Below are 27,813 nucleotides of genomic sequence, written 5' to 3'. Positions count from 1 at the left end.
AACATAATGACAGTATGTTTAATATTGTATATTGTTCCCTTTTTCTGGGGCACTGCACACATTTTACACATAGATGTCAGTTTATGGGGACATGGACACTGAAAGGCAGCGAGCGTAAAACAAAATGATGCTACTGGCTTCATTATAGGAAAGGTAAGATCCAGAGTTTTTGGAGCTTGTTCAAACAAGGGGAAGCCTCTGTTGTGTGATTTTGAACATCCTTTATTGTGAGTCCCCCTGCTGAAAAGTGCAATATTAAATCACCAGTGTACAGTTTTATAAGATAATAATAGTTGGACCACAAATGATACCTGGAACAAATAAACAACTAAATTTCCATGTTTCCTGGCATTTAAGAGGACAATAAAATACACTGAGTAAGATCCTGTTTATTGAAAAACAGACATTATTTTAATTCTAGTGGTGTAAAGGTAGCCAAAGGCATGTAAACAGACTGCGTACAGTAATATATGCAAAGAGACACCGCTTCCCCACATTTCAACATTCATTGTTACGCTAAATGAGTCATTTAAGAGTGCTTTGCGAAACAATAAGTAATGTTTCCAAATGCAACTCTGAGTCATTTGCCTCCAGGTGGGCCATTTTCTGCTCAGAAAAGACTCGATCGTTTCTGCTCCCCTGTTGCATGACTCCAGCTGTGACCACAAGGCGTCCCCACACCTAAAAAAGGCCCACGCTTGAAATTCACTCTGTTAAAACAGTTGCCTGAGAGCAACATGACTCAGAGGTACATCTGGAGGATTATTTTGAGTTGGACAATGTGCTCTAAAATGCAAAGCAACAAGGCCAGGGAGTGAACAAGGCCAGTCAAGCCAATTTTTATTTATAAAACATGATATCAGAAATCACAAATGTGCCTCAAAGGCCTTTCCAATCTATCCTTAGACTCCCAATTTGGATAAGGGAAAACTCCTCAACAAGTAGTTTGTGTACACCTACCACGAGAACACATACACCGTTGACAGTTTATGTCTCTTTTGGGTGCATGCTCACTGTACTGTATGTCAGATGCCACAAGGCAGCATGTGATAGTAATCCGCTGTGGAGAGGAGCTCCACTCTCTTTTGCCTCCGAGGATACACGGAAACAAACAACTGGCAGGAAACACACACTGGCTGGGTAAACAACACACACATGTGCATACAGGCAGACACACACATACACATTAGAAATCCCAGGAAGGACGCAGTTGATCTGTAGAGAGTGTCATATGCTAATGGTTTCTCCTCAATACCATTACGCAAATGAGAGCTGCAGGAAAGCGCTGCCTTGATCACAGCACTCAGCAATGATCAGCGCCAACACAGTTCTCTGAGGACTCGCTCTCTCATAAACGGAATGACTAAAAAAGAAACTTTTAGCTCATGTCGCTGCTATGCATTGATGCTCTGGCTGTGGCGGTTCTGCCAGCTGTGCACCTTTTATTCGTCAGTGTTTACTCACCTGATGAACCACCAGCCCTCCAGGTTCTTTTGGATGACCTCCACGGTGACCCCTTTCTCAAAGCTGACCTCATCCTTCCCTTGACTGGTGTACGGCTGTATCGTCACATACTTCTCCTCTGGAGATGAAGAGAGTTAAAGAAATAGAAAGTTAAAGACATTAAAGTTGTCTTACACTGAGGAGTTAAACTACCAGTATAGTTTATATCGTCCCACAGGGCCTTATGAGGGGAAAAAGTGTGACCTACTTAAGATGCTCCCACTATTTCCATACCAAGACAAACACTCTTCCCTTGTCCTACACAATAATAACAAGCATCTCCCTCTACTGGTGGAACCTCTCTCCCTCTCTGCTTGTTTTTATTCATGCTAGACCTCATTCAAGCTATTTGGACCTTGATCCAGTGTTCATCTCTCTCTCCAGAGGGAAATTCCTCCTCTAACAGCAGGCCTACATCAGGGTCTCCCTCGAGGAGATTAGATTCTTGGGCCGAGATCTCCCCTTTCAGATCCCGATCTGACCACCACTCCTCTCTCACACTCTGCAAGGCTTCCAAGACCCTGCAGGGAAGGAAATCCTACAATGGGCTTAGTGGGGAGCAGCAGAAAGTTAGGGGATTTATAGATACCAAGGTAAGAAATGGGAGCAGAGGAGGAGACGAAGGATTGGCAGAGAGGTCAGACCAAGCTTCCCAGCGGTGGGAGAGTTCACCAGTGGCTGATGAGCTGGTATGGTATGCAGAGGAAGACCAAGCATCTACATACAAAAGTGAGAGGCAGAAGAAAGGGAGACAGAAACGGCTGCAGGAGGGGATCAAAACATGTACAGAATAAATGAGTTAGACAGCGGAGAATGTGACCTCAGATGACTGGCTGTACATCCACATTGTTGAAGGAAATGTGAGGGCCAGGAATGATATCTCAGAGGTATGTGCTCATACATGTCAATGCATGCTTTCAATAGGTGGGGTTCATCCAGACGGCGGCCATTCCAGTCCCTCTCCTGCCTGTCACTGCAGAGCAGCTGACGTCAATAATGTGGAGAAGAGTGGAATTTCTGGCTCTGAACCTCAGCTCGCAAAGCGTGTGTGTGTCTATGTGCGTGTGTGTAGAGGTACTTGAAGATGGACAGGGAATAACAAATAGGGTGGCTTATAGAGAAATGTGGAAGGTCTACCTAAATGTGTGTGCCTGTCATGTGTGTGTTAAAGTACTACTAACAAAATCTTTGACACTGTGTGAAAACACAGAGCCCATCTTGCCCATCGTGTTTTTCTGTGTGTGTGTTTTTCTGTGTGTTGGCTTCGGTGTCACACTGCATGGACAGAGCAGTGAGTTGAGAGGGTGGTCAGTGGGACTCCATAAATCAGATTGGGGACCCACTGTAAATGATAGCGCTCTGTGAGAGCACAGACTACTGCCAGCAGGGCGGAGGGAGGATGGCTTCTATTGAAGCTTGGAGCGTGGAACGCCAGCCCTGCCGAGAACACGATGAGGTCACTTTGTTGTCAGTAGCCAATCAGCAACCCCAGAGAGGTCAAGACACCCTGACCTGGCTTTGTGTCAGGTGACAGGGGAGTCAAAAAGAGGAGATTTGCTGTAATTTAATTAGAATCCTGAGCCCACCCTTATTTTATTATCAAGATCTCAGTATCAGTATCACCATCCTCTTTATGAAGCATCACGAACGAGGCAAAGAAATCTGTGTCAGCAAACGGGCCGCAGAGTATACGACTGCTTTCTTCCATTAGCAAATTACATCCTGAGAGAACATAAATCCTATGCGATGGCTCTTTGTTTTTGTCCTCTGCCAGTGCTACTAAATCAAACTGTATCTCAAGTGTCTGCACGGAGCTGTAAAACCTCACTCACTCGTTCCTTATCGCAAACTCAGCAATGCATTATCAGACAGGGACAGTGGTGCCTCCGCTCACAAGACAAAAATTGGGGGAAGGGAAGACAAGAAAATGGGGAGGATAGGAACAGGAGAAAGGTGGACAGATGTCTTCTCACGGTTTTCTTGACTATCTGGCACTCATTCTCAACAACAAAGCCATCTGCTGTGCCAGGTAATTAAACACCTGCACATAGCAGGGTTTGATCCAGGTCTAACTGAAGCACAGAACCAAGCGGAGGCAGAGACAGACAGACAGACAGCCTACAGTAATTGGACAGCATGTAGACAGTAATACAGTCACAAAGTGAAGAGTGGCGGTGAATGAAAAAGTTGGAAGATGCACAAAAAGTTTGACATGACTCCAGTCAGCAGCAGCTGCAGTTTTCATGGTGAGACTATTTTCAATGGTGGAAAAAGGGCTACTGGTCCAGGAGCCGTTAGCTTGTTTGTAACGCAGCCAATAACACTGGCTGCCATGTGAAAGTCCACTGTCTTCAGTTTCTCCAGAGCCCTCTGTAACCTTCTCTGTGGCCTTAACACATTTCTTTCAACCGTTAAATCTAAATCGTCACACAGGAGTGTTTTCAATTCTCTCAGCTGAACCAAGACTGTCTTGCTGAATATGTTGTTATGAATATGAATGTGTAATACCTCCTACACCAAAAGTAAAAAAAACTAGCCTGAGCTCCAGACCTTGTGGTGTACAAAGTTGTTGATCCAACGAATCTTAATATATTTTTTATCATCATGCAGCAGGGGTGCCAATAGAGAGGGCCCCAGTAAAAACAAGGGTAAAAAAAGGTGATAGCATTCATCTGATGAGCCTTTCAATTTATAAATCTGTGCCTGAAATTGGACTTCCTGGGTCATATTTCATGTCTTGCTAGTACCTGAGGCAACCCCCAATATCACAGCCCCCTGCAGCGTTGTAACACAGGGCTGTTTGTGGTCTCAGTGCACACCAAGTCTGAAGCTTTCCTGGACCAGGATTACTCACAATTCAGCTTTGCATGGCAGTCACAGTAAAATGTTTCCATTTGAAGAAACTGGTGTGCTCTAGTGTATCAAAGAGCCATCCCACTGTACAAAACAAGATGTCAGATAGCAAGTTTAAATAAAGCAATGTAAAATACCTTTACCCCACAGAAGCAAGAAACTGGCTGTCTAGAAAAGTAAGTGCTGGAATTCAAGAAGGTGGCCTCCAAACGTGTTTCATGCCCTCATTCTCTGGTGGCGACAGCTAGCCGGGTGACTCATCAACGCTCGACAGAGGTTGAGGTCTGTGTGATTAAAACCAGTCCACATTGGGCCGCTGCCCCACTTTCACACTTTCCACCACTTTCTCACTGTTTTGGAAGACAAACTGTATCTCGTCTGGTAACACGGTGCAGACCTGGCTGACGCTGCCCCCCTTAACCTGCTGCATGTCTCATGTCGCTTTGAGTCCACTCTGTGAAAGGTAAGACACTGTGAATGGTCATCCTTTAACATTCCTGCTTAGCCTTAAGGCAGAAAAGGTTGCATGAGTAATGTTCCTCTGCCTTTCAGCTTCCACTATTCTTCCCCACAAAACCAACTAGGATTAATTCCTCGATGTCAGTGTGTGTGTTTTTCTCCTGTACAGTATAGCTTACAATAGGCTCTCTAGAGTAGAAGCACACTCCATTCGACCTGAGGCTGCCCTGCATTCAATCTCCTCTGATTAATCACTACTCTGGGCCCTGTTGCCTGCTGGTCTGAGGGAAGGTGGTAACACAAGCCAGTACAGTAAGGCTACATTATGACAATGAGTAACAAAGAGGAGTTTACAGAGGTTGCACTGGCCCAGGATCAGCTTCCACAAACAAATTATAAGTACAGGGTGTCTGTTAGGAGCCCTGACTAATGCTGGCACCAGACAGGTGCCTAAGTGACAGTCTGAGAAAAGTCTGAATTAGAAAGCGCTAACTCGGCCCCAAGAGTTTTCAGCCATAGACTCATGTCTCTCTTTCAGCATTAAAGCAGTAATGACTCGACAAAACCGCAGGTGACTAGCCAAATGCAAAAAAATAAAAGCATACAAGAACATTTTCATGTTTGTCTTTTCTTTCTTTAAGAATTCCGAGCAAAATGCGAAAGTCATTAACAGCATTTCAAACCTAAGGGAGCTTGCTTTAATTAAGCAGCACCACTGTTATACAATCATTTATGTTCGCATGGCTCAGCGGCCATCAAGGTTGTTGTGTTTATGCTGTGGGAGCCAAATAACCTTAATTATCCAAATGTGTTTAATGCAGTCCAATTATTTTGTTGCTCTGTGTGAGCTAAAGAGTCCAAGTTTGATGGAGTGTGATTTGAGATTTTACTGTCAGAGCTGACTCATGGCCACCCAATAAGCTGCTCCCTGTGGATACTCCAGGCCAGTTGTTGTTGGCTGACTGGCGAGGACGTAAATGAGGTTGTTTACCATGTGGCCGCAAAATATGTGAAGAGCGGGGCCCCAGGAGGGATCCAGCAGTGTACTGTACATTTGTTTCTTACAGTTTGTGGGGAAGGTGTGTGCTGTATGGACGGGTGAGTTTCAGACATTTGTATTATATCCACATGTTTTTTTCACTTCAAATAGCATTGTACATGTGTATGTGACAAATGAATCTTAACTCAAAGGTACATTTCTAATAAAGGAATATTGAATTGAATTTGCTAGCTTTGTCTTTGACTTCTCCATCTCATCAGCTTTGATAGCAAAAAGAATGGACTCCACCTAATTTTCAATTGTCTGCAATTTTCTCTTATAGCATCTGTAAATGAACTGTACATTGTTAGTCAGCAACATTTTAAAATTAGCACTGAACATTCTGGCAAACTGTTAGCTTGCCACAAACTCTACAGGTCAGCACTCAAGCACAAGTTTTTGAAAAAGCTGTAAGAGAACATTTTGAAAGCTGTTCTCTGATCCATGTCTTCATTGTTTTCTTTTGTTGACAGTCTCCGTACACTTTGCCAAAATGTTGCACAACAGAATTAATACCTGGAAACGCAGTCTTTCCAAGAATGAACAAACAGACTTATTCCATGTAGGCTCATCGATGCTCTCTCAGCTTGTGTCGGCCGAGAAAACAACTTTATCATCCTTTATACCAAGGAAAGATGGGGAGTAATGAAGTGAGAAAGTGTGTGTGTGCGTGCGTGCGTGCGTGCGTGCGTGCGTGCGTGCGTGCGTGCGTGCGTGTGCGTGCGTGCGTGTGTGTGTCTGCTGTCTCCATGTTCACCTCTGCTCTGCTGGCGGTTGACTATACCCCCGAGGGTCCAGCGGCGGTCAAGCCTCTTCAGATGTGCTTTGCGTCTCTTAGTGACTGATGATGATGAGGAGCAACCCAGAAGGAAAACAAACAAGCGGATGTGGAGTTAGTGTAAGAAGCACAGATTAGCAAAGTGAACAAATTCAAAAAAAAGTTGTATTAGTGACACTAAAAGAATTTCCAAAGCACAATGAAACAACTTCTCTATGTCAAGTATGAAGCCAGTCGATCTGTAAGTCTGTAGGTCTGTAAGTGTTTTAGCTGAGGATCTAATATGATCCTAAACAGGTTCTACAAGTTTCCACTACATATGCAGCGTGTACGTATGACACAGGCGTTAATCCTGAAGAGTATGGAGTCAACAGCAAAAATCAAAACAGCATGTGAAGACTTCATTTAAGGGCCGGATCTTCCTCATTTAGCTGCACGGTGGCGCAGCAGGTAGTGCGCGTGCCTCACAGCAAGAAGGTTGCCGGTTCGATCCCCAGGTCAGACGGGGCCTTTCTGTGTGAAGTTTGCATGTTCTTCCCGTGCATGCGTGGGTTCTCTCCGGGTACTCCGGCTTCCTCCCACAGACCAAAAACATGCTCATTAGGTTGATTGATGACTCTAAATTGTCCGTAGGTGTGAGTGTGAGTGTGAATGTTTGTTTGTCCTTGTATGTGGCCCTGCAATCGGCTGGCGACCGGCTCAGGGTGTACCCCGCCTCTCGCCCATTGTAGCTGGGATAGGCTCCAGCCCCCCGCAACCCCGAAAGGGATAGGCGGTATAGATAATGGATGGATGGATCTTCCTCATTTACTTAGTACTGATTGTAGCCAAACACCACATGTTACACTGCAGTGTTATTTGTTGGAGGATGTGTACTGTACTGTTGGGTGCGTGTTTATCACGTCGTGTAAATGAATTTAATAAGATAAGTCGTTTTATTTTCTGGCTTTTTTTTTAGCGTCTGAGCAGAGAAAACAGACAACACCGTCCTGGTCTAACCTTTGTAACCTCTGTTTGTTTTTTGGACACTGTCAGAGCTCTTCATTCAACCAACAGTCATCTTTATATACACGCTCCACCCCACCTCTCTGTGGGAGCAGTCTCATGACTGGGAAACAAAAACAGAAATCACTGCTGCCTTCTGGCTGACACTGCTAGTCAGCAAGTTTGTCACATTTCTCACGGCACACACATCAATCATTGTTTTCACTGGCAGTTGCACTGTTGATTTCTTTGACCCAATAAAATGATTAATTGTTTTATTCAGTTTACAATTCGATAAATAAGGAATTCTTCCTGAGCATCTGATTTAGGATAATATTATGTAAGGATCCATTTATTCACGCTTACACACTGTAAATCATCTTATCATCAGAGTCATTCGTCTGTAATTGAGTTAAAAATGTCAGATCCTTAAACTCTGCCACAGCAGGAAGAATAGTTTAAGCTGTTTCTAATGAAAATCAACTGTATCTTGAAACAGAAAGAATAAAGGAGGTTGAAAATGACTTTTGCAGTAGTTGTTGTTGTCTAATGATAACCACACCGGCTGACTAGCGTTGCTATGTTCTGCGCTGAAGGGCCTGGATCAGCCGATCAACCAGGAAGAAGACAAAGATCACACAGATGACACTGATATAAACTGCTAGCTGACTACATGCAGTCTCTCGGGGGGCTGTACCGTCTCTAGCTGTTGTCTGCTGAACTCTCGACCTCTTACACTCCTTATTAGTTCAAAGCCTGTGTGATAAAGCTGCACTCAAAACATGATGAGTCATTTTCCTATCTCAGTGCCCTTTCTGAGACCACATGAAGAGCAAACACATTAATGCAAGGGAGGATGGACGGAAACAGCACTTGTCTGCGTGTCTTCTGTGGTAATCTAATTCCTCCTCTCTTGCACGCTTTCTCCATCCTCTGTCCTCTCTTCACCGTCTTGTCTCTCCATCTTACCCTCTGCTCGACATCCTCCCACTCTCCCTTTGTGTGCTTCTGCTACTTGTCATTTCCTCTCCCTTTTGATTCCTCCCTGCCTTCCATCCATCCCACCGAGCGCCACCCTAAGCCTGTTGACCTCCTAATTGAAATATCAGCTAAGGGAAGGCACAAAGGGAAATGTTATTTCGAGGTAATTTCAGCGGAGGCCGGGCTGAGCCTGTCGGTTCCTCTCCAGCGAGCCGAGCTGTCAGTGGAATTAGGTTACAGACCACGCAGAGATAATGAGATGTAAGAGACGACAGGAAGCGGGAAAGGGAGATCAGAAATACGAAGTGACGATGTGTGCAAACACAAAGACACCAGGTCTAATGGGAAAATGGGGGCCACTGACAGAGGATGGGGGTGGAGGGGAAGGAGTGTGTGTGCTCTTGTGAACTCAGACACTTCCTGCATAAATTCACTTGAGCGCAAAAAAAAGCCCAAATTCAACGAGTGTTTTTCTCTTTTAGCATAACTGCCAGACTCACGAAGGGAGAGTTAAGAAAAGGATCATAATGGGCACAGCAGAGCCGCCTTTTGATTCCACGCATTCTTCCTGGTTAAAACCTGGCGCCTGCATTACCCAGAATGCAGCAGAACAAAAGTTGTCTCAGAGATGCGGGTGAGTTAGTAGCAGCTAATGGATCCTTGAGTCAAACACAGAGGAGCAGCAGGCCTCAGACGTCTGGTGAGCTCATTTCAGTGGAACACCACACCCTGAGATTTTTGTCATTTTCAGACTTCAAACATGTTCAAACCGACGCTGACTGACATCACTTGATGACATTTGGTTATGTTACACAGAGGATGTCATGTCCACAGTAGCAGTGGAGAGACCAGCCCAGACCCACTGTCAGCAGGCTCTGCAGGCTTGGCCTGCTTGAATAAATCTAGTCTGCTGCCATAAAACTCCTACAGATGAATGAATGAATGTCTTAACGTTTTTAGGGGCTTTCTCAAAGAGAGCCTGCTGCTATACTACAGAAACAAGGCGATCTGCCATAGCTGTTACTGCATGTTGCACTGTAGCTGTTCCCACATGTGATATTGCTCAGAGTGGTTGGCTAATTTCAGGCAGAAACAGGAAAAAATTGAAGTGTGAGCAAATTTTTGAAAAGCCACATTATCATGACAGAAACAATGGTCAAAGCTACCAAAATAAGACGCAGCTGCAATACAGCAGAATAATGTTAAGTGTTGAATGAAATGCAGTTTTTTAATCACTCTTTCTTTAATCAATCTTTAAAGCACCAAATTAAATCTCAATATATTTGGAAGATAAAGAAATAGAAAATCAAAAAAAAAAAAAAACATCTAATCCACAGGCGACCGACGCCCCATATCCATGAAGCTGTTTCACATCTAAGATACAGGACTGTAAGAGATCGCACCATTACAGACGATGTCTACTGTGTGTGTGTGTGTGTGTGTGTGTGTGTGTGTGTGTGTGTGTGTGTGTGTGTGTGTGTGTGTGTGTGTGTGTGTGTGTGTGTGTGTGAGAAAGCGTGTGAGAGGGGAAAAAAATCCAAGAAACAAAGGAGAACAGCAAATAACAGTGACTGTGGCAGCTGTGCAGGAGCTGTCATCATTCGAGCAGTGTGTGTTTGTGTGTGTGTGTGTGTGTCTTGCAGAATTTGCACAGTTCAATGAAGCATGGAGGCTTGCTTGTCTTAATGAGGGACAGGAAATGTTTGTTAGATAATCCATTGGCTCTCTACAGCCTCTTAAACTATTGCACCATCCCTGTTTAATTACCACCCTCTGCTGCAGACAACGTGTGTGCATGTGTGCTTTGCCTGCATCTCCAGGCATGCATGTGGTGTGTTTGCACTTTATTTATCTCGACTGGATTCCCCTGGTCTGAAAGCAGACGCAGGCTTAACACACAGTGATGAAACGCTCCATCCCAGCAGTCAGACTAAACATCAGGGAGGAAAGGGTCACAACAAAACGAGGTTCCTGCAAGAGTTGCAGCCTCCCGGGGGAGTTGAAAGGAATTTTCTGCGGTGCCAAAATATTGCAAACCCTTTGGCTGTGGTCTGGTACCATTTCACCATGGAGCTGCGACTATGGTCTTCAAGGTTCCTAATGTGTGACTGGAATTGTGTTTGTAAGTGTGTGTGCATGCGTGTGTGTTTAGCGCTGACTTCTGTATGCTGCTGTTAGTCTTAGATTGAGATGTGAGCACAGGAAAAACTCCCACCAAAAAGTACTGCTGACAAATCCTGGCTTGCTCCACAAACAAGGAGTTGGTCAGAATGACGTTTATGTCTGTCTGTGTTTTATGAATCGGATAAGGTCGTGTTGGTGTGCGTGTCTGCGCTAACCTTCTCCAGTCCTGGAAGTGCCCAGATCCAAATCGTCTCTGGTTACATTCTGGGAGTCCAGGTATGTGGCCGGCACCCAGCCCTGCTCCTCTGCTGTGCTGACAAACCACCAGCCTGGAGACAGAGATAGACAGATGGAACAAGACAGATTGAACATATCAGTACCGCTAACAATCATCAAGGCCTGAAGGATAGCAGCGAGCATCGTTCCCACTGAGCGATTTACACCAAACAATGGGAATTACACGTCATGGTTGCTCATCTCTCAAATGTAGCACAATGCACTGTGACTGTGCATGGGCCAATATTTGCACTACAGCAGATTTCAGCCTGTGTATGGGTGGTAAAACTAATCTAATATATTGGGCATGTCTGCATCAGCCTGACAGAGAGATCTGAGGCGGACTCGTGGCAGCTGGAAGTTTCACCTACTTGGACGCACTCATCATTCCTAAACCAGACATCGAAAGAGAAGAAAGATACTGGAGGGAGGAAAGTGCTGGAGTTTGAAGTGAAACATAGATTTAAACAGCACTGAGGCACCATGGTGCTTTGACTGAAAGGCTAATATCAACACGGCAACAGGCTCACAGTAAACGTGTTAACATGCTAATGTTTACCAGGTGTCATATTTACCATGTTCACAATCTTAGTTCAGTGTGTTAGCACGCTAACATGTGCTCATTAGCACTAAACACACAGAACAGCTACGGCTGATGGGAATGTCATTAGGTTGGCAGGAATTTAGTCATAAAACAAAATAAGTATTATCAGCGCATACAGCACTTTAACCAACTGAGTCATCACAGCATCTTGACTTGATGCCATTAGAGACATTCAGTGTATCATGTACTGGGATTCTTTGCAACATTGTTGATTAATGACATGTTCATGCTTTGTTAAACAAAGGCTCTTACAAGGCTGTCTAGATTTTCCTCGAACATCCTTTGTGCACTTACCCAAATCTGACTAATCTTGTGTCTTGAGGGAGTTTTCTCTGACAAATCAATTCCATGTCATGGTGTCACATAACACTGCTGCTCTGCGTTTGAATGCAACTTTATTTACTTCATCCCTACCCTGACCAAAGTTGTGGAAGACAGATCATACATTGAGTAGTGCTAATAAGAAGTCTGTGGTCACATGCATGCTTTTCTGTTCCAGCATTCACTAAGCTGACACAATTACAAAAACACATGTCCCTTTGGGCGGCAACCACAACCAAAAGAATCGGGAGGCAAGCGATTCACATCGATCACTTTCTGACAACGGCCATGTGTCCTTTTATTCTGACGGCTGTGCTTACGAAATACGGCGGCGTGACGCATGTTGCTTTTGTAACATTTGGGATCACATCAATGGTGCTGAATAAGTTGGACATGTCTTAAAATGGGGAGCTGTGACCTCATTATTGAGGTTGCTCCAGCTTCTGGCTGGAAATCACTGCATGACACATTCTTCCAATATATACAATACAAGCTGCAAGACAGCTGACTCTGTGAGGCAAGAATGAGGTCATGGATCACAGCGTTGTACATTTTTACAGTGGAAAGGCAATAAGACATATATTTCTATTTCCAAGAATATATTTGGGAGGACACTGCAGCTCCACCAAAGTAAGAGATTCAATGCCTTGCCTGTGGGCACTTCTAACAGCAGCTGTTGTGTGCTTTGTGTTCGCTAACAAACACCCTACATTTCACCAGCAGCCCAAGGATTTAAAGTGGCAACCCTTTGGTCTAAAGGTCTCGGAGCATGTAAGTGTGCTTGAATGTGCATGCACAGCAGAAGTGACAGAATCAGAGAAATGGGTGGAGGTAGACAGAAAAGGCAAACAAAAATGGCAACAAAGTCATTTTTTTCTTTCTCCAATGGAGTCCAACAATTAAGTCATCGCTGCTCCAATGTATTTACAGCCATATGGCTCAGCTCTCTAATGTGGTTGGAGAAGCCTGGGTGAATCAACCCACCACGCCCTTTTTTATTACCCGGCAAGACACCAACCACATTAACACATACAGTATTGTGAATGATGTGGAAAATCTGCCTGTAACATACAGCTGTATCATAGGGAAAGGAACAGCAATGCTAACAAGAGGACGGTGTGTTAGTGCTGTCCAAAGCAGCCGCAGTAAAAGCAACTGTATATCACTAACCAGAGAACCTGAGATGGATTGGACCACAGACTGCATGAGCATGCTATTATATGAATGACCACATGTGTAGGTAGTAAGTAAATAATGAAACAATTTGTATTAATGAATGAATAATACTTATACTACTCTATCATTTGTGTTCATTAGTCATTATAAAGCGCTTATTAATGCCTTATTCTGGGGGTCGTACAGATGTACATCTTCCTTACTTACTGTCGATAAGCAGTAATTAGGAGGTTATTGAAGAAAAACTCTCAGTTAATGGTCTATAGTTGTAAAATATGGTCGTGCAGAATGAGGTATTAATAAGTGCTTTATGATGAGTAGTTAAGAGCCAACATGCTACTAATATGCATGCTGAGAAACAGCTGGCTAATGGTGAATATGTGTATGTTACTATAAAGCATTACCATCTGCATGATCTGTGCAAATGAAAAATACTTTCTTTTTCCAGGTCCTTTACAGTTTGCTTACATGTAATGTGAACACATTTTAGCAGCATTTGCAGCTGAAACAGTAGCACTGCAGAAAGTTGACTGTTCCTCCTTGAAAAGCAGTGCTGAGCTTCATTTAAGTCAGACTGCAACAACGACACTAACGGGCATTAATATATTATTGGGTTGAAACTTAACAGACCACAGCAGAGGAGCCTGGCCAGCCCCCCGCATGAGGCCTCCTCTCTCCCTCTACCCGTTTAAGCACAGTGAGGCCCGAGCCACCCTGACTTTGACAGCTTATAGGCAGCATAAAAACACCTTCGTACAACACACACACATGCTCACACATAAAATCATACTGAAATACTGTCTCCCCTGAATTTCCCCACAGCGGGTCATGTCTCACAGTCAATAGAGGAGTTAATTCAACCCCAGGACTGACAGACACATGGGGGTAATACACAGTAGCTGCAGTGTAGCTCCTCCAGCCTGAACGTCCTCACAGTCACACTGGTTTTCTGTGGATGCTCTGTGCCTGCCTGCCTGCCTGCCTGCCTGCCTGCCTGCCTGCCTGCCTGCCTGCCTGCCTGCCTGCCTGCCTGCCTGCCTACTGACTGCCTGCCTACTGACTGCCTGTCTGCCTGCCTGCTGCCTGCCTGACTGCCTGTCTGTCTGCCTGCCTGCCTGCCTGCCTGCCTGCCTGCCTGCCTGCCTGCCTGCCTGCCTGCCTGCCTGCCTGCCTGCCTGCCTGCCTGCCTGCTTGCCTACTGACTGCCTACTGACTGCTTCCACACTGCTGCAGCTCCTGCAGAGATGTTCCAGTGCAGTCTGGATTGAGAAGTTAGTGTGATTAATTTTGGACCCGTCAGGATCAGTTTAGGACTCCGGCTGGCCATTACAGATGGAGCTTATGGTATTGAATTAAACTGTAATGACACCACAACAGTTTTACTTTGCAAATGAAATCTTACACCATAGCTCCTGCTTTAAGAAGCCCACTGTGAATGAACAGCACTGCCACAGTGCTAGCACTTAAAAACTGTCACAGGGGGCTGTCAAACTTTCCTGATGGGGAGTACTGTGCTAAGCAAAGGTCAGAGAAGCAGACAATGGCTTTAATTATGAATTTAACTGCAAATTTTCATGTGCGTGTGCTCACGTGAACTGATTAAGCAGCCTTGGATGCTTCAGTGGAGAGTCTGAGCTTTGATTCCTGAAGGTTTTAATCTATTTTCTGTTTTGCTGCAGTGTGAAAGGTCCGTCTAGCAGTAAGAATAGCTTGCTGCATGTGAAACACATTAGGGCTTTCATAGGCTGATTCATTGCAGCTACTCAAAAAGCTCAAGAAGAATTGGAGCCACCTGTACAGAGGAGAGCAGTAGTTCTGCACAGAGACAAATGCAGGAGTTCTTCCTCCCTTTAGCCCACCTGGCACACGGTGGAAAAACAGAATAATAAATCTCCTGTGCTGATAGAGGACTGAGGTGACTGTTTGCCATCAATAGTGGCAAGTGTGAGTTCGCCAGCTGCTGCATAGCTCAGCCTGCCCTCAGTAAGATGAGAAACACACTGATAGGAGGGCATGTTTCTGATGAAAGTTCAAAGATCGCATAATTTGGAGATGAGCTTAATCATACTCCAAAATCAGGAATGATGAGATCCCAACAGATCACGCTGGTTGAAATCACAGCTGCAGCATGGGCCACATCAAGGCATTGTAGACATTTTTGATTGATGCCGGAATAACGAGGAGTGCAGAAGTCCAACTGTGGGGGATTAAAATTATGAATGGCTTTCTCCAGACCACTAAATAATAAAAACTGGTCCACTTCATTAAGTTTGACTGAAGACTGCACAGGTCACTTACGCTGCAGTGCTGATTAAAAGTGACTTCAGAATCAAAGATCATTCCCAAATTCGTAACTACTACTAAAATCTAGCTGGCCAGCAGGACTCTTTGGTCATTATGAAACCATTTCAAGTGTTTCAGGGGAAACATCCCATTTGTTATTCAGCTATGAAGAATTTAGTGATATGAAGTATTATTTTGGGAAACATTCTTATTAGCTGTACTGCCATGGGTTAGATGAGAACACTGATACCACTCTCATGTCTGCACAATTAATATGTAGCTGAAGCCAGCAGCTGGTTAGCTTCGCTTAGCATTAATAGCGCAGAAAGGCTGGAAATAGCTATCCTGGCTTTTGTGCAAAGGTAACATAATCCAACAAAGAAGATGTTTATTAGTGAGCTTTGGACATGACCCAAGCTTGCCATTTCCCTGTGCTTCATTGTCTTCATGCTAAGCTAAGCTAACCGGCTGCTGCCTCCTGCTAAACATGTAGCGAGAGTGGTGTCAGTTTTCTCAAGTAACACTTGGCAAGAAAGTCAATTTCCCAAAACATCCAACTGTTGCCTCTGCTATGCAGTCACATGCTTTCAGAGGAAAATTATGACAGCTGAACACTGGTATGACCAGTTGCATAAATTGTTCACAGCATAAAATAATTTGCGTGAAAATGATTTGTTTCCATTGTAAGCACTGACAGACACACGTGTGAAGAAAAATGAACAATATCACTTGACCATTGCTCGGCTGGCAGATATGTCTTGGTTTCCCGTCTCCTTCACACATGCACACCAAAACAAAACATCCCAAAGGCCAGACACAGTCAAGCAGCCTCTCTATCTCAGTCACACACACCAAGCTTCAGACTCCATCATGTGCACACATGGTAGTGTAAGGCAAGGTTTTGACAGGGCCCAGTTTCCCTATAAATCCAGCTCTGCAGAAAGTGGGCACAGTAAAAGCAGCTAAATGAGGACCAGAAACAGTGCTGGACTCCCTCAAATATACACGTGCACTCCTACTCTCACAGATGCCACAACAGACTGGAGATAAAGGGTGAGAGAAACAAAATGGAGCTGCAGATGTGGGTATAACAGACCGAACGAGAAAGATAGAAGGCAGTCGCTCTCTCCCTGTGAAAGCCAGTTGGCAGCATGGCAGAATGTGCCCTGAGAGAAGTGGGCTGACCCTCATGTGTGAGAAGCCTTTAGTTAGATCACGGTTTTCATAGAAAATCTGTCCCGCAGGAGGAGATCTGGGCCAAAGATTGGCAGCCAGATGGAGAAAAATTATTCAGTCAATTACAGCAATGCATAGTTTGGCTCCACATAGTGTGTGTGTAGAATCATGCATACACTGACCAGTGACGCTCAGTGAGGGTGTGGTGGGCTGAATTACAGTAAGGACAAATATGCTCTCTTGCAAAGAGAACTGACTATGAACGGTAACTGATTTGATGTTTTTTGTCCCTTTGTTCCAATGCCTTATGGCAGGTGTACGCTTCACCCAAAGGACATTATGACATGTGTCATATGATGAGTCCTAAAGCCAAAAGTATGTACAGCTGTTCGTGGAACAGTCTGTCATCGTAGAGAGGGGTTCAAATGAGGATAAGTGCACCCTTTTGGACAACATCTCCTCTAACGTATTTATGGTGAAACGGAAAAAACAAGCTCAAGAGAAAAGTTCAAACCCTAGATATTTTGTCAGCTCCACACGCTTGGCCAATTTCTTCATGAAACAAAATTGAAAAAAACAAAAACAGCCCCTTCCTCCCAGGTGTGGGGGTAGGAGATGAAGCAACATGCCCCAGCCAACAAAATCCTCAAGTTTGAGCACCTGGTAATGGTCGCTTGGTTTGTTGCATCATCAGACGTGGGTATTCACAGTCCGCAGTGGTGAATCTTGTTGTTTTTGTTGAAACTGGGACTTTTCCTGAAGGACCACCATGAGGCCAAATCCAACAAGCAGAAGGTCATTTGCATTTTCTGAGCACATTCATGACTCATAGAGCATCAGTCATTTCCATTTTGGAGCCTCTGTGAGCTTTCCTATTATTCTCATTGTTTCACCTCCTCGTCCGACAGGCACATTGCCCTGAACTTCACAGAACACATTCATGCTCCCAAGGTGATACATCCTTTAAATTTACTATGATAAAACACTGCTGCACAGCCTCAGGACAAACGTTGCACTGTTAGTTCCACAAACCTGCTAAAAACAAGAACAAAATCGCCAATCACTCTGAAGGATGTAATGAACAGCCGCTAGGAACTGATAACAATGTATTTTACTTTTCATTCTCTTATTTCGCATGTGGAAACATATGGGGAAATGATGAAACTACAGTGTATATATGTGTGTGTTTGTGTGTGTGTGTGTGTGTGTGTGTGTGTGTGTATGTGTGTGTCTTGGAGATGAAGAACTGTCCAAAGGTTACTGTTGTAACATCAAACATATGGATGAAGAATAAATTTGCTGTGATAATCTTGACTACTGTGGAGTTCAGTGTGGCTTCAAATACAGTCTTAAATGCACCCTTGAGTGGGCTGAAGTTAAGATCAAACCAGAAACACATCAGTTTCCCTCTGAAACATGACAAATAAGTGCACATGTACACATACGTGACCTGCTGGGGAAAAACAAGAGTCAAAGCCAGGTGGTGGGCTAAGCAGCAGTGGCAGCTGTGAAAATGAACAGGGCAAATAAAAGGTGCTCAGGTAATGAAGTGCATGCTGTAGAGCCATCTGTACATACAGTGGAACGCAGGGGTGGACTGATGCTTGAAATCATATATCTTGTTATTGGTGCCTGGGTCCACTCTGTGTGTGTTTGGTTCAGTCACATCGATGAGCAAAGCATTCCCAGTGCTCTGAGTCCTCTTGACTTCAACCTGAGCTGTAATGCGTGGTGTTCGATAGCATGAGAACATGAGTGCTCATTTCCCGTTTGATGTCAGGTCTTTTTATTGTCCAGGTGCTTGGTGAAGTGGAACCAAGCCTACTTCTTTACCTAAAGCAAACACTCAAACAGAGCAGGTTCAACAATCAGGTTGTTTTTTTTTGTTTGTTTTCAATTGAAAATTCTTGCTAGTTTGTCTGACATAACAGACCCAACTGTTCTGGAGAATTTATGAGGCGCTGAGCAGCTAATGACTAATATTCAGAAAGGTTATGCAGCAACACCTGCTGTCTCCCACATTTATACACACAGCACAAAATATGAATATGTAAGACAGTGGAAGGCCTGGAATTGGCATTTTTTACAGCACTGAGCTCTAATTGGAGTTTATAGCTACACCATGTCTTGGCAGGCAGTAATTGCCTGCTTTCTCCTGCAGAGGCAAAGTGGAGGTCACGGTGAACACAGTGGTACAGTAGCTGAGCAGAGCCATCTTATCACTGACTGTCACAGGCCTGAGCCCTGTGGGAGAGGTTCAGAGGAGACGCATGAAGTGACGCAGGATTCAAAAACTAAGGGCAATGAAAAAAAGACACGAGGTGGCAGAGTCAGAGGTGGGAAAGAGAGAAAATGAGCGAAGGGGAGAGAGAGTGACAGAAAAGAGACAAAAGAGGGAGAGCCAGCAGATGTTTGGCTGAGGCTTCAAAGCTGTACTGTTCCACGCTAATTCCTCATACAAGAACAACACCACACACTTTCCTTTCAGTTCTCATTGTGGAATCGTCAGAATGGTTTTAACAATCATGTCTGTTAAAAATGCAATGTTCGGTGGGGGGGTGGGGGGGTGGGTCTGTCATTCTTGTTTTCTCCTCTCAGCCTCTAATTAGGAACAGATCCCCTGGAGAGCAGGGAGCGCTGGAACGCACTGCCTCTTTTCAAGGCAACGTATTGAATTGCCTGCTTATCTTTCTGCAGAGTAAGCAGAAGCAGGGATTCAAAGAATATGCCTAAAATAGCAGTACAAGAATTGTTGCTGCCTAAAACCAGCTGTGAAATCAGCCACAGCATTAGCTTTAACATGGTCTACACTGGCTTCATTAATGGGATTAAACTGGAAGAACGCCGTTCTGACCTCATCGTCATCATTTTAAAAATGATCCATCCAGTGGCTATGCTGATGGTGATAAAATGCCGGTGAAGTGACTGAAACCGTGCGAAACATTATCTCCAGCAATGACATGTATCTATTCATTGAGCATTTATGTAAGAAACATTCAATCACTGAGCCGGAAACTATGTTTCCTGCGCTGCCAAAGGCAAGCTGAAGACAAACACTACACTTTGGAGAATTCTAGAATAACATTTATAGCGATTAAAATACATTTGCTTTTGGGTTTTGAGTCAATTTTGGATCAATTTAGGAACTCCAATATGGTTTGTTCCTGATCCTGGAGTAAACTTGTTCATAGCCTGGTCCCTAAGGCTCTTGGTCACTGTACTCTTTAACAGTCATTTACCATTCAGGATTGATGCAAATCCAAAGTTCACACGCAAAATCTGACAATCTGATTTTTAGATGAAGAGTTTAAATACTGCAGTTATAAAGTGCCAACAAAATTAATGGCCAATACTGAATATCTGAACAAACGCTGACACTGAAACAATGGCTAAAATGTCAAGCTGCAAGGAAAAATACTTAATAACAACAGTTCTTCCTTAACACAACTTTGATCCATCAATGTGCATTAAAGATAGATTTTTTAAACTTTTCTCTTACATCCCAGGCAGGAGTTGGGGTGGCTGGGATTGGATAGTCCGGGTTAATGCACATTTATTGTTTTGTTGAGTTGTTTGGTTGCTCAGCAAAATGAATACATAAAGATATGAAAATGAGGAACCTTAAGAATAGTATGGTCAAGTTACCCAAGGGACTCTCATGTTTCCTCCTCTTTTGATGAATGTTAAGGTTATCAAGATAACTTTTAAATGTCACCTTACAATGGGGAATATACCTCCACCCACTCTATGACAAGTCTGAATAGACCGAAACCTTTTCCTGCTTTTTTCTGCTGTGAAAACTGAACAAAACTGCAAACTTTTTACAACTTCCTCTCAAACCTATAGGGGGTGAGTATTTTATATTTAAAATATTGGATGTTTGGATCGAGCACCACTTAAAAAGACTTCAAAGCTTGTCTCCAAGTTAAAAATAGTATATATGGGGGCCACCCAACCCCGTCTGTGCTGTTTCTTCCTAGAAAGTCAGAGCCACTTTCAAGGTTCTGGTCTTTATTGACACTGCAAGATGGAGGAATTACATCCCAGTTTGAAGCTCATGTTACCTGGCTGAAGTTTTCATAAAATGCAGGGGTCTTGTTACTGAGCCAGACTTGTTACAAGTGAAAGGGGATAGCCAGCGGTGGGGCGTTCAATAACCAGTGGTGACTAAACATCACGCTCAGTGGGGTCATGCTAAACCTCTGTATTAATCCTCCATATGGTGTGTGATGTGTGCTAGCATGTGCCATACCACCCTCTAGCTAAAATATCCTCCCCCATCCCTCCGTCTGTGCTAACACTATCATCATGCTCATTAAAGACGACAGACATATTGAGACATGCTGTTTTGAACCTGAGTCTGTAAAGGTGGCTCCTTCGTCAGCTTTATGTAGTCTCCTCTGAGCCTCCGATATCCCCAGATTGTCTGAGCTCTAAGAATGAAGTGACAGAAGCAGTTTAACACTTTTTTACTGCCTGAGGGTGAGGCTAGCTAACACAGCTAAGCTAGGGTGTTGTGAAAATGAGACTAAGGCCATCTCTTGACTCAAGACGTACCACCCTGATTAATGCTGGCTGTCTGTCTGTCTGTCTGTCTGTCTGTCTGTTTTATAGCCAGGAGGCAATGCTAAAGCTCGCCTCCAGCCTCCCATGTGATCTCTGTCCAAAACAGCATTCTCTGATCCAGAACATCCTTTAAGCTAGCCCTTAGTACACCTTGATTAAAGGCATAGGCTACATTTGACAGCCTAAGGCAAAGGGTATGTCAAGCTAGCTTCACTGCAAAATCTTTTAAAGCTCCCTCCAGAGGAGGCTTTAAAAGGGAAATTGCATCATTTCACATTTTTGGCACACTTTGATCATTTTTATGGTACTTGAGATTAGAATTCATTCTGCAGTTAAAAAAGCTTTATTTTACAATGGTTCCATGAACCAAAGATGTGTCATTCATATCTTTAGGCAACATTATCGGATGTCTATTGTATCTTTGTTGTAGTCTCAATGGGGATACTGGTACTTCTGAAACAATTAGTTGGACTAGTGGTGCTTCATTCCATTTTAAATTGAAAATGGTTGCTTCTTGTTTTGGCTGTTGACTTATGATGTGCATTGTTAGTGAATTATCATATTCAGGGCAATAATAATGAGCTCCTTTCCCCAAACATCAAAACCAGGTTCCTGTGTAAGCTTTTGGACCACATTTTTGGGGTAGAGCTGAGCGCCAAGGTGCAGACAGTCCAATATATGTACTGGTAACTGAATTCATCAGTGCTCTCATTCGGGTGAATTTCTTGATATTTTCAAGCCACTAAAGCACACAAATACTGTCATTATCTCTTAGATAAATAGAGCTTGTGGTGCAAATGAATGCAATGCAATGTGAGGTTCTGACTATAAATTTTAGCTCAGGGCTTTCTCCTCATAAAATTGATCCACACAAGCAATAGTCTCAAGCCAGACTAAGCAAAGCACTGAGGACAAACTATTGGAAAGACATTCTGGGTTAGACTGAGTGCTGCCAACCTCACTACATCTCCTGGGCACGGGGGAAGGTGTGGTGGGAAAATGCTGCCAAAACTTCTGGCATTGATTCTCCCGAAAAACAGCACTGTACCTGCTGACAAGCAATGCCACATAACATGGGAGATGTCTTTAATATTTCCATATAGAAATTAATGATGGAGGTCTACATAAATATAACTCTTATCATTTTACAAAGTACAGGATTAGTATTGTCTGGCAACACAACAGGAGGTCACAGGTCTATGTGAGGGGTAGGGTCAAGTCCACAGAGAGGTAAGCAAGTCTGGCTAATCTCATTAAATCAACTATGACAAAATGCCCCTGAAACTGAAACTTGGCAAGGAGGGCCAAGATATTTGGGCAAATGGCTTCTCCGGCTGGCATTGTGGCTTGGGCCGTACACTAACCCAAAGGATCCTGTTTGCAGTTTAGCGTCAAGGTCCTCCTGGCAGATCCATTAGTCTCGGCTGATGAAACAGGGGAAAAAAAGGTATTTTTCTCCACATATATTCCCCCCTCTGTCACTGTGGTCACAGTGTGGAAGACTAGTCACTTAAAATTACAATTCATTCCCTGAGATGATATCAGAAAGTGGAGAAGAAAACATCTGTAGGACTACTGTTTATGAGGACATGTGTTCTACACAACATGAGGTATTTGTTGCGCGTCTGTGCTTTTCTTAGGTAGCAAACAGTTGAGGGCTCACAGAAAATGAAGGGAGAAAGGAGAATTTAGAGGTCCTCTGCCAGACTGGACCAGGATCTACTGCAGTGTCCCCAGCACGAGGGTGCATGCACCAAAAATGATGTCATCACATTCACATTAGCATGCTAATGTGCTACAACATTATATCTGCCTAGCACCATTGTCATAGTGAGCATGTTACGTATGTTTCCTTATGTTAACATTCAGCTTAAAGAGCTGCTGTGCCTGAGTACAGTTTCACAGAGCCTTTAGCACAGCTGTAGACTCCTTTGTCTTGTCTTTATCTGAAAATAACTGCTTGTTCTGCATAATGCACAAGATTGACCATGGTCCACTGATCAGGTAAACTGGGAGTCACTGAAGCGAAAACTAAATACACCTTTAAAAACTTGCATTTTAACCCATTACTAATTGTACTGCTCCATGTGCCCCATCTGCTTTCCCAAGAGGAATTTACCTCAAGTACTATCTGACACAGGTCCGTGGCTTTTAAAACACACTGACCTTTCCTCTCTGTCTCCTTCCCATCACTGCCTCCTCTGAGTCCAACACACCATATAATTTAACTGGTCACATATGCAGATTTATTTTCTCCAGCTGGGACATTCCTCTCTCCAGACGCTCTATGGTTCCCATGTCCGAGGAGAAACCAGAGGCAGAAAACCAGGACAGTGGCTCAGATGAGGCCTCTACTCCTCTCTCTGGGACAATTCCGGCCTGTGCTACCCCCACCCCCTCAGTGCTTCATAAATCTCACTTATAGGCAGGATAGGCAGGAATACATAGACACAGAATTCACACACACAGGGGAATAACCATTAATCACCCATGCAAACTAATCCACATACACACCAATCTCCTGTCATACACACAGCTTATGATTTAACTAGTTTTCTATGACAATGGGTCTTCTTGACACAGTACAGTGAAACAGCTGGGTCCCGATTTGCAAGGGCAATAACTTCTCACGGGACAAAAACAACAACATCCGACTCCAGAGTTGAACCCATAATTATATCAGGTCAAGCCTGCAGACACTTAAAAACTGGTTGAAATATTCTGTATTGGAATGAGGAACAGCATATTAATGCATGATACCATCTGCGCTCAATATGTAGAGGCAAGAAAATCAGCATTTGAAGAGAAAAGCAGGTAAAATATGGATTTCAGCTGTGTTTGGAGGCACCAGGAGGCTGCAGTAAAACCTGGAAAGCGGGAAGGGGGCTTTGGGATACTATATGAGCTCTCAGATGTGTTTGTCTTGGCATAGCCTCCCAGTGATGTCATCATCATCGTCAACATGGCTGTTACTCCACTTCTTTGGCCCAGTAAATGACGACATCACACATATCCAGCTCTTGGACGAGAGTTCCTCTGAGTTCAGAAGTTGCTCGTATTGCTGTAAGTGCTTCGATCAGCGTTAAATGTTAACATTCAGAATTGAGCTTTCAAACTGGTCTGGTGAGCAGATGCTGTCAGGCCAGATATTCAGAAATGGGATCACCAAAGAAAACTACCTTGTAGCTGTGGAACACTTCTGAATATGAATCAAACAAAACATTCAATGATGCATGTACCTAACCCCAAAGAGTTGCTGGTCAACTAAGTTGCATGAGAAAAATTAGCTTCGCCCGAAGTCAAGAGTTAACAGGAACACTTGGCACTTCAAAACCTCACAAACAAAGCTGAAAGGAAGACGTCCACATCCTTGAAGTCAGTCTCCAGAAGACATTGACTTCCTTGAGTACAAGTCTGACCAACAGCCACATCACAAAAGAAATAATTTCCCATGCAGCTTCTTTACTCTGTCAAAACTTCATTTAACAGTAATTTCATTTATGCTGACGGGACAAATTGGAAATGCTATTTGAATCATAAGCTGATTCAACACTAAAATCGACTCATTAAGGCACGTAACTGTTCGAAGATGTGCCAGCAAGATATCTCAAAGAGAATGAGTGTAATAAGTGTATAGATAACAGTGCAGGGAATGACAGGATTATTTGTGCCAAGCTCTCTCTTGAGTTGTGCAAGCTGCTGGCTGTCAGTGGCTGCTTGCACGGAAAATGAGATCCAGCTCTGGGATTGCTAAACAGAATTTCCACAGGAGGTGAGGCAAGGTGAAGTGTGCTGCATCATTCGATGATGTAATTCTATCAGTGGTCAGTTGATCAGCACCATTAGTTAAATATTGTCACTGTAGTTCACTGCATACAAACTGGATGTTACTTTATCTACACCAATGTTGACATGACACCGTCTGCAGCCTGGCTCCAAAACAGAAAGTAACCAATCAAATATCTCAAATCCCCCTTTGACTAAGCGGAACAGTTGCTCCTGAATTTACCGACATTGTTGCTGCAAAAGGCAAGAGACTGGCCCCCAGCCACAACACTGCCTAACCCCGCCTCCACCACAAACACACGCTGACCGCTGCCAGCCAAACAGCACCTCCAGGTGGTGCCAAGCCCCAGCTAGGAGATTAGGAGATTGGGAGAAAGGGGGAGAGCAGAAGAGTGGGAGGGAGGCTGGAGTGGGGGACTCTTGTGGACAAAGGGGTTAGAAAAGGAGGGAGAGAAACGGGAGACAGAGGTGCTGAGTGAGCATACCTCTGTGGATGTGAGGAGTATGTTTATGTGTACTCAGAGAGAGGAAAATACAAACAGAAAGAAACAAACCAAATGTCAGGCAGTTCTAAGACCATGCCAGTTGCGACAAAGCCAAATCTTTACGCTACTTTTTCAAACAACATATGTTGATAATAATGTTATGGATCTTACAGTGCGGATGGTTGTCAGAGTTCATAAACAAAAGAAGAATCCACTCACCACTTTCGCTCTTCTCAATCACGTCCACCGTCTCGCCGGCCTTCAGGTTGATCTCCGAGTTCTCCTGCCTTTCATAGTTGGCCACGGCCACGTACTGCTCCAGCACCATGGGCTCCGAGCTGTCAATCCCTGAGGGGAAGAAACAGGCTGTCAGCCACCTGCCCGCTGTGGCACCCCGCGAACGACCGCTGCAACCAACTACACTGCTGCCGCTGTGCACCCGGTACGCCGCCATCGGCCAACTCCTGCTCCCTGCCGCCCTGACCAATCAGAACGCAAGCTCGCGACTTGGCTGCATAGTCCCAAACGTCTGGCCATATAGCTGAGTCGACCCCCAGCCCACAGCGAAGGACTGAGGCGCATTGGAAGGAATCAAAACAAAAGGAGGGAGCGGGATGAAAACGTTTGCAGGGGCTGCATCTCACACCTAACGTGGATCCATGACCTGAGCCAAACTTTCAGATCCAGAGAGAAAGACAGAGAGAAGTCAGAAGAAAAAGGAGAAATAGAGGAGCTGCTAGTGGTTGGCGGGGAAGACTGGGGAGCGAATGAGTGGAAGAATGGTGAAGTTTCCCTGTGGAAAATCAACAGTGCGGTTGAGAGGAAAGGCCTCCCCTCCACTGCCTTTGGGAGCCAGCCGTTGGACAGCGAGTCGGGAGGGGGGTGAACACACCAATCATGGTAGTCGGCACTGCTGGCCTTAAATAGAAACATATGAGTGGAGTAGAGAGAAAGAGAGAGAGAGGGAAACAGGGAAGGAGGCTGGGTCCATGTTTATGTGAAACAAAAGAAGAAAGCATTTCAGTTGGGGTTAGGCCACTGTGTTTTCTCTCTCTCCTCTCTGATGTTTAACCTTTTCACTGCCAGCCGCGATTTCTGTTACGGACTTCACGTGCTGCGTGTCCGACCTTTGCTGACATGCTTATTTGCTTGTTTGGCCACAGAGAGATAACACACACAGATTGAGAGGGACCTTTCAGCAGATTACACTTCACAACCTGGTTGTTCTGTTCTTTAAGTGTCTCAGTATGTGTGCCACTGACATTTATACAGTGAAAACATTTAGACGGATGCTGTGTGCCCTGAAAACACTGTGGAAGTTATTTATTTATGACTAAAAGCATATATTCATATCTGTCTACAATTTGTTAAGTGTGAATCCACTCCATGACTCCAAACATGGCACATACAATGTGACCCAAGCTCATTAGAACAAAGCATCAAATGAATGCAGCCCACTCATGAAACAGATACAGATTTTAATGATTCACTGATGATGTTCCTGAACATTTTTGAGATTAATTATTCTTCCAACATTAGTGCAGGACAGCTGCAGTCAAGGCACTGCGTAAGTTAAGTATAAGTTAAGGTATGGTTCAGGTTAGGCAGTTTAAAGATGGTTAGGGAGTTAGTTACATTATCAGCAGGACTAACTTCACACAGCCTCCACACAAAAGCTTTTCAAGAGTTTTAAAGATAAAAGATTTGTTCTCATTTTAACATCTGTATCATCTGCTTACAGCTCGTGGTTCACTCAAAGGACCTGAAGCATCCTCCTTGGTAGCCAAAACTGAAGGCACTGACAGTGACTTCAATGTGACATTGTCTCATGAAGTGTCCCACTACATACATCATGCATTTTTTAATGATTTTGGGGGGTCTAAAGGACAGAATTACTCGATTATCTCTGGAAAAAGGAAAATAACTGTGTGGATCAATGGCTTGTTTGCACATGTTGTCACATCGCTCTGAAAGTTTGTTACTCAATTAATCCACAGGGAAATAAGGCACGTACCATTGAAAAAACACTTTGGTACAGAGGTCGTGGACGCAACCGCTAACAAGAAAATTGTATGCCTCCATACTTTCGTCTGCTTTCATGTGTTTTCTAGAGCGGAACAAGCAGGTAGTTGTTATATCTACTGCCTTAGTAGCACCAAAACTTTCAGTTTAGTTGTAAAATTGCTCCTCTTCATAAATTAAGGGTCACATCCAACATTTTCTGTTTATACCTTTCTCTTGTAATGTCATCTAAACTAAAGTTTAGTAGTAAGTAAGAGCTGTCCTCCATGTCCTCCATACCGTCCATTGATTTTTCACTTCCTGCCCTCCATCTGAATTTAACGTCACGTGCCTGCAAATAACCTATTGATCAATTGACTTTACCTGTAATTTAAACAACTAATTAAAGGAATAGTTC

The 27,813-nt window shown here is 44.0% G+C and overlaps 1 protein-coding gene across 4 annotated transcripts in view; it reads right to left on the bottom strand.

The window, feature by feature from the left end:
• Window positions 1-27,813, bottom strand: part of sh3pxd2aa (SH3 and PX domains 2Aa) — a 99,930-nt gene that overhangs the window by 6,489 nt on the left and 65,628 nt on the right. For all 4 annotated transcript variants that reach the window (XM_070986709.1, XM_070986720.1, XM_070986731.1 and 1 more), the window contains 4 exons: window positions 25,614-25,742; window positions 10,937-11,050; window positions 6,612-6,695; window positions 1,465-1,582 (listed from right to left, as the gene is read on the bottom strand). In XM_070986709.1, coding sequence (XP_070842810.1) covers window positions 1,465-1,582; window positions 6,612-6,695; window positions 10,937-11,050; window positions 25,614-25,742 — 445 coding nt within the window. The remainder of the gene's footprint in view (window positions 1-1,464; window positions 1,583-6,611; window positions 6,696-10,936; window positions 11,051-25,613; window positions 25,743-27,813) is intronic.

Source organism: Chaetodon trifascialis, chromosome 2 (genome assembly GCF_039877785.1).
Source record: "Chaetodon trifascialis isolate fChaTrf1 chromosome 2, fChaTrf1.hap1, whole genome shotgun sequence".
Lineage (NCBI taxonomy): Eukaryota > Metazoa > Chordata > Actinopteri > Chaetodontiformes > Chaetodontidae > Chaetodon > Chaetodon trifascialis.
The sequence above is the reverse complement of the archived record's forward strand: the minus strand, read 5'-3'. Positions and strand labels throughout refer to the sequence as shown.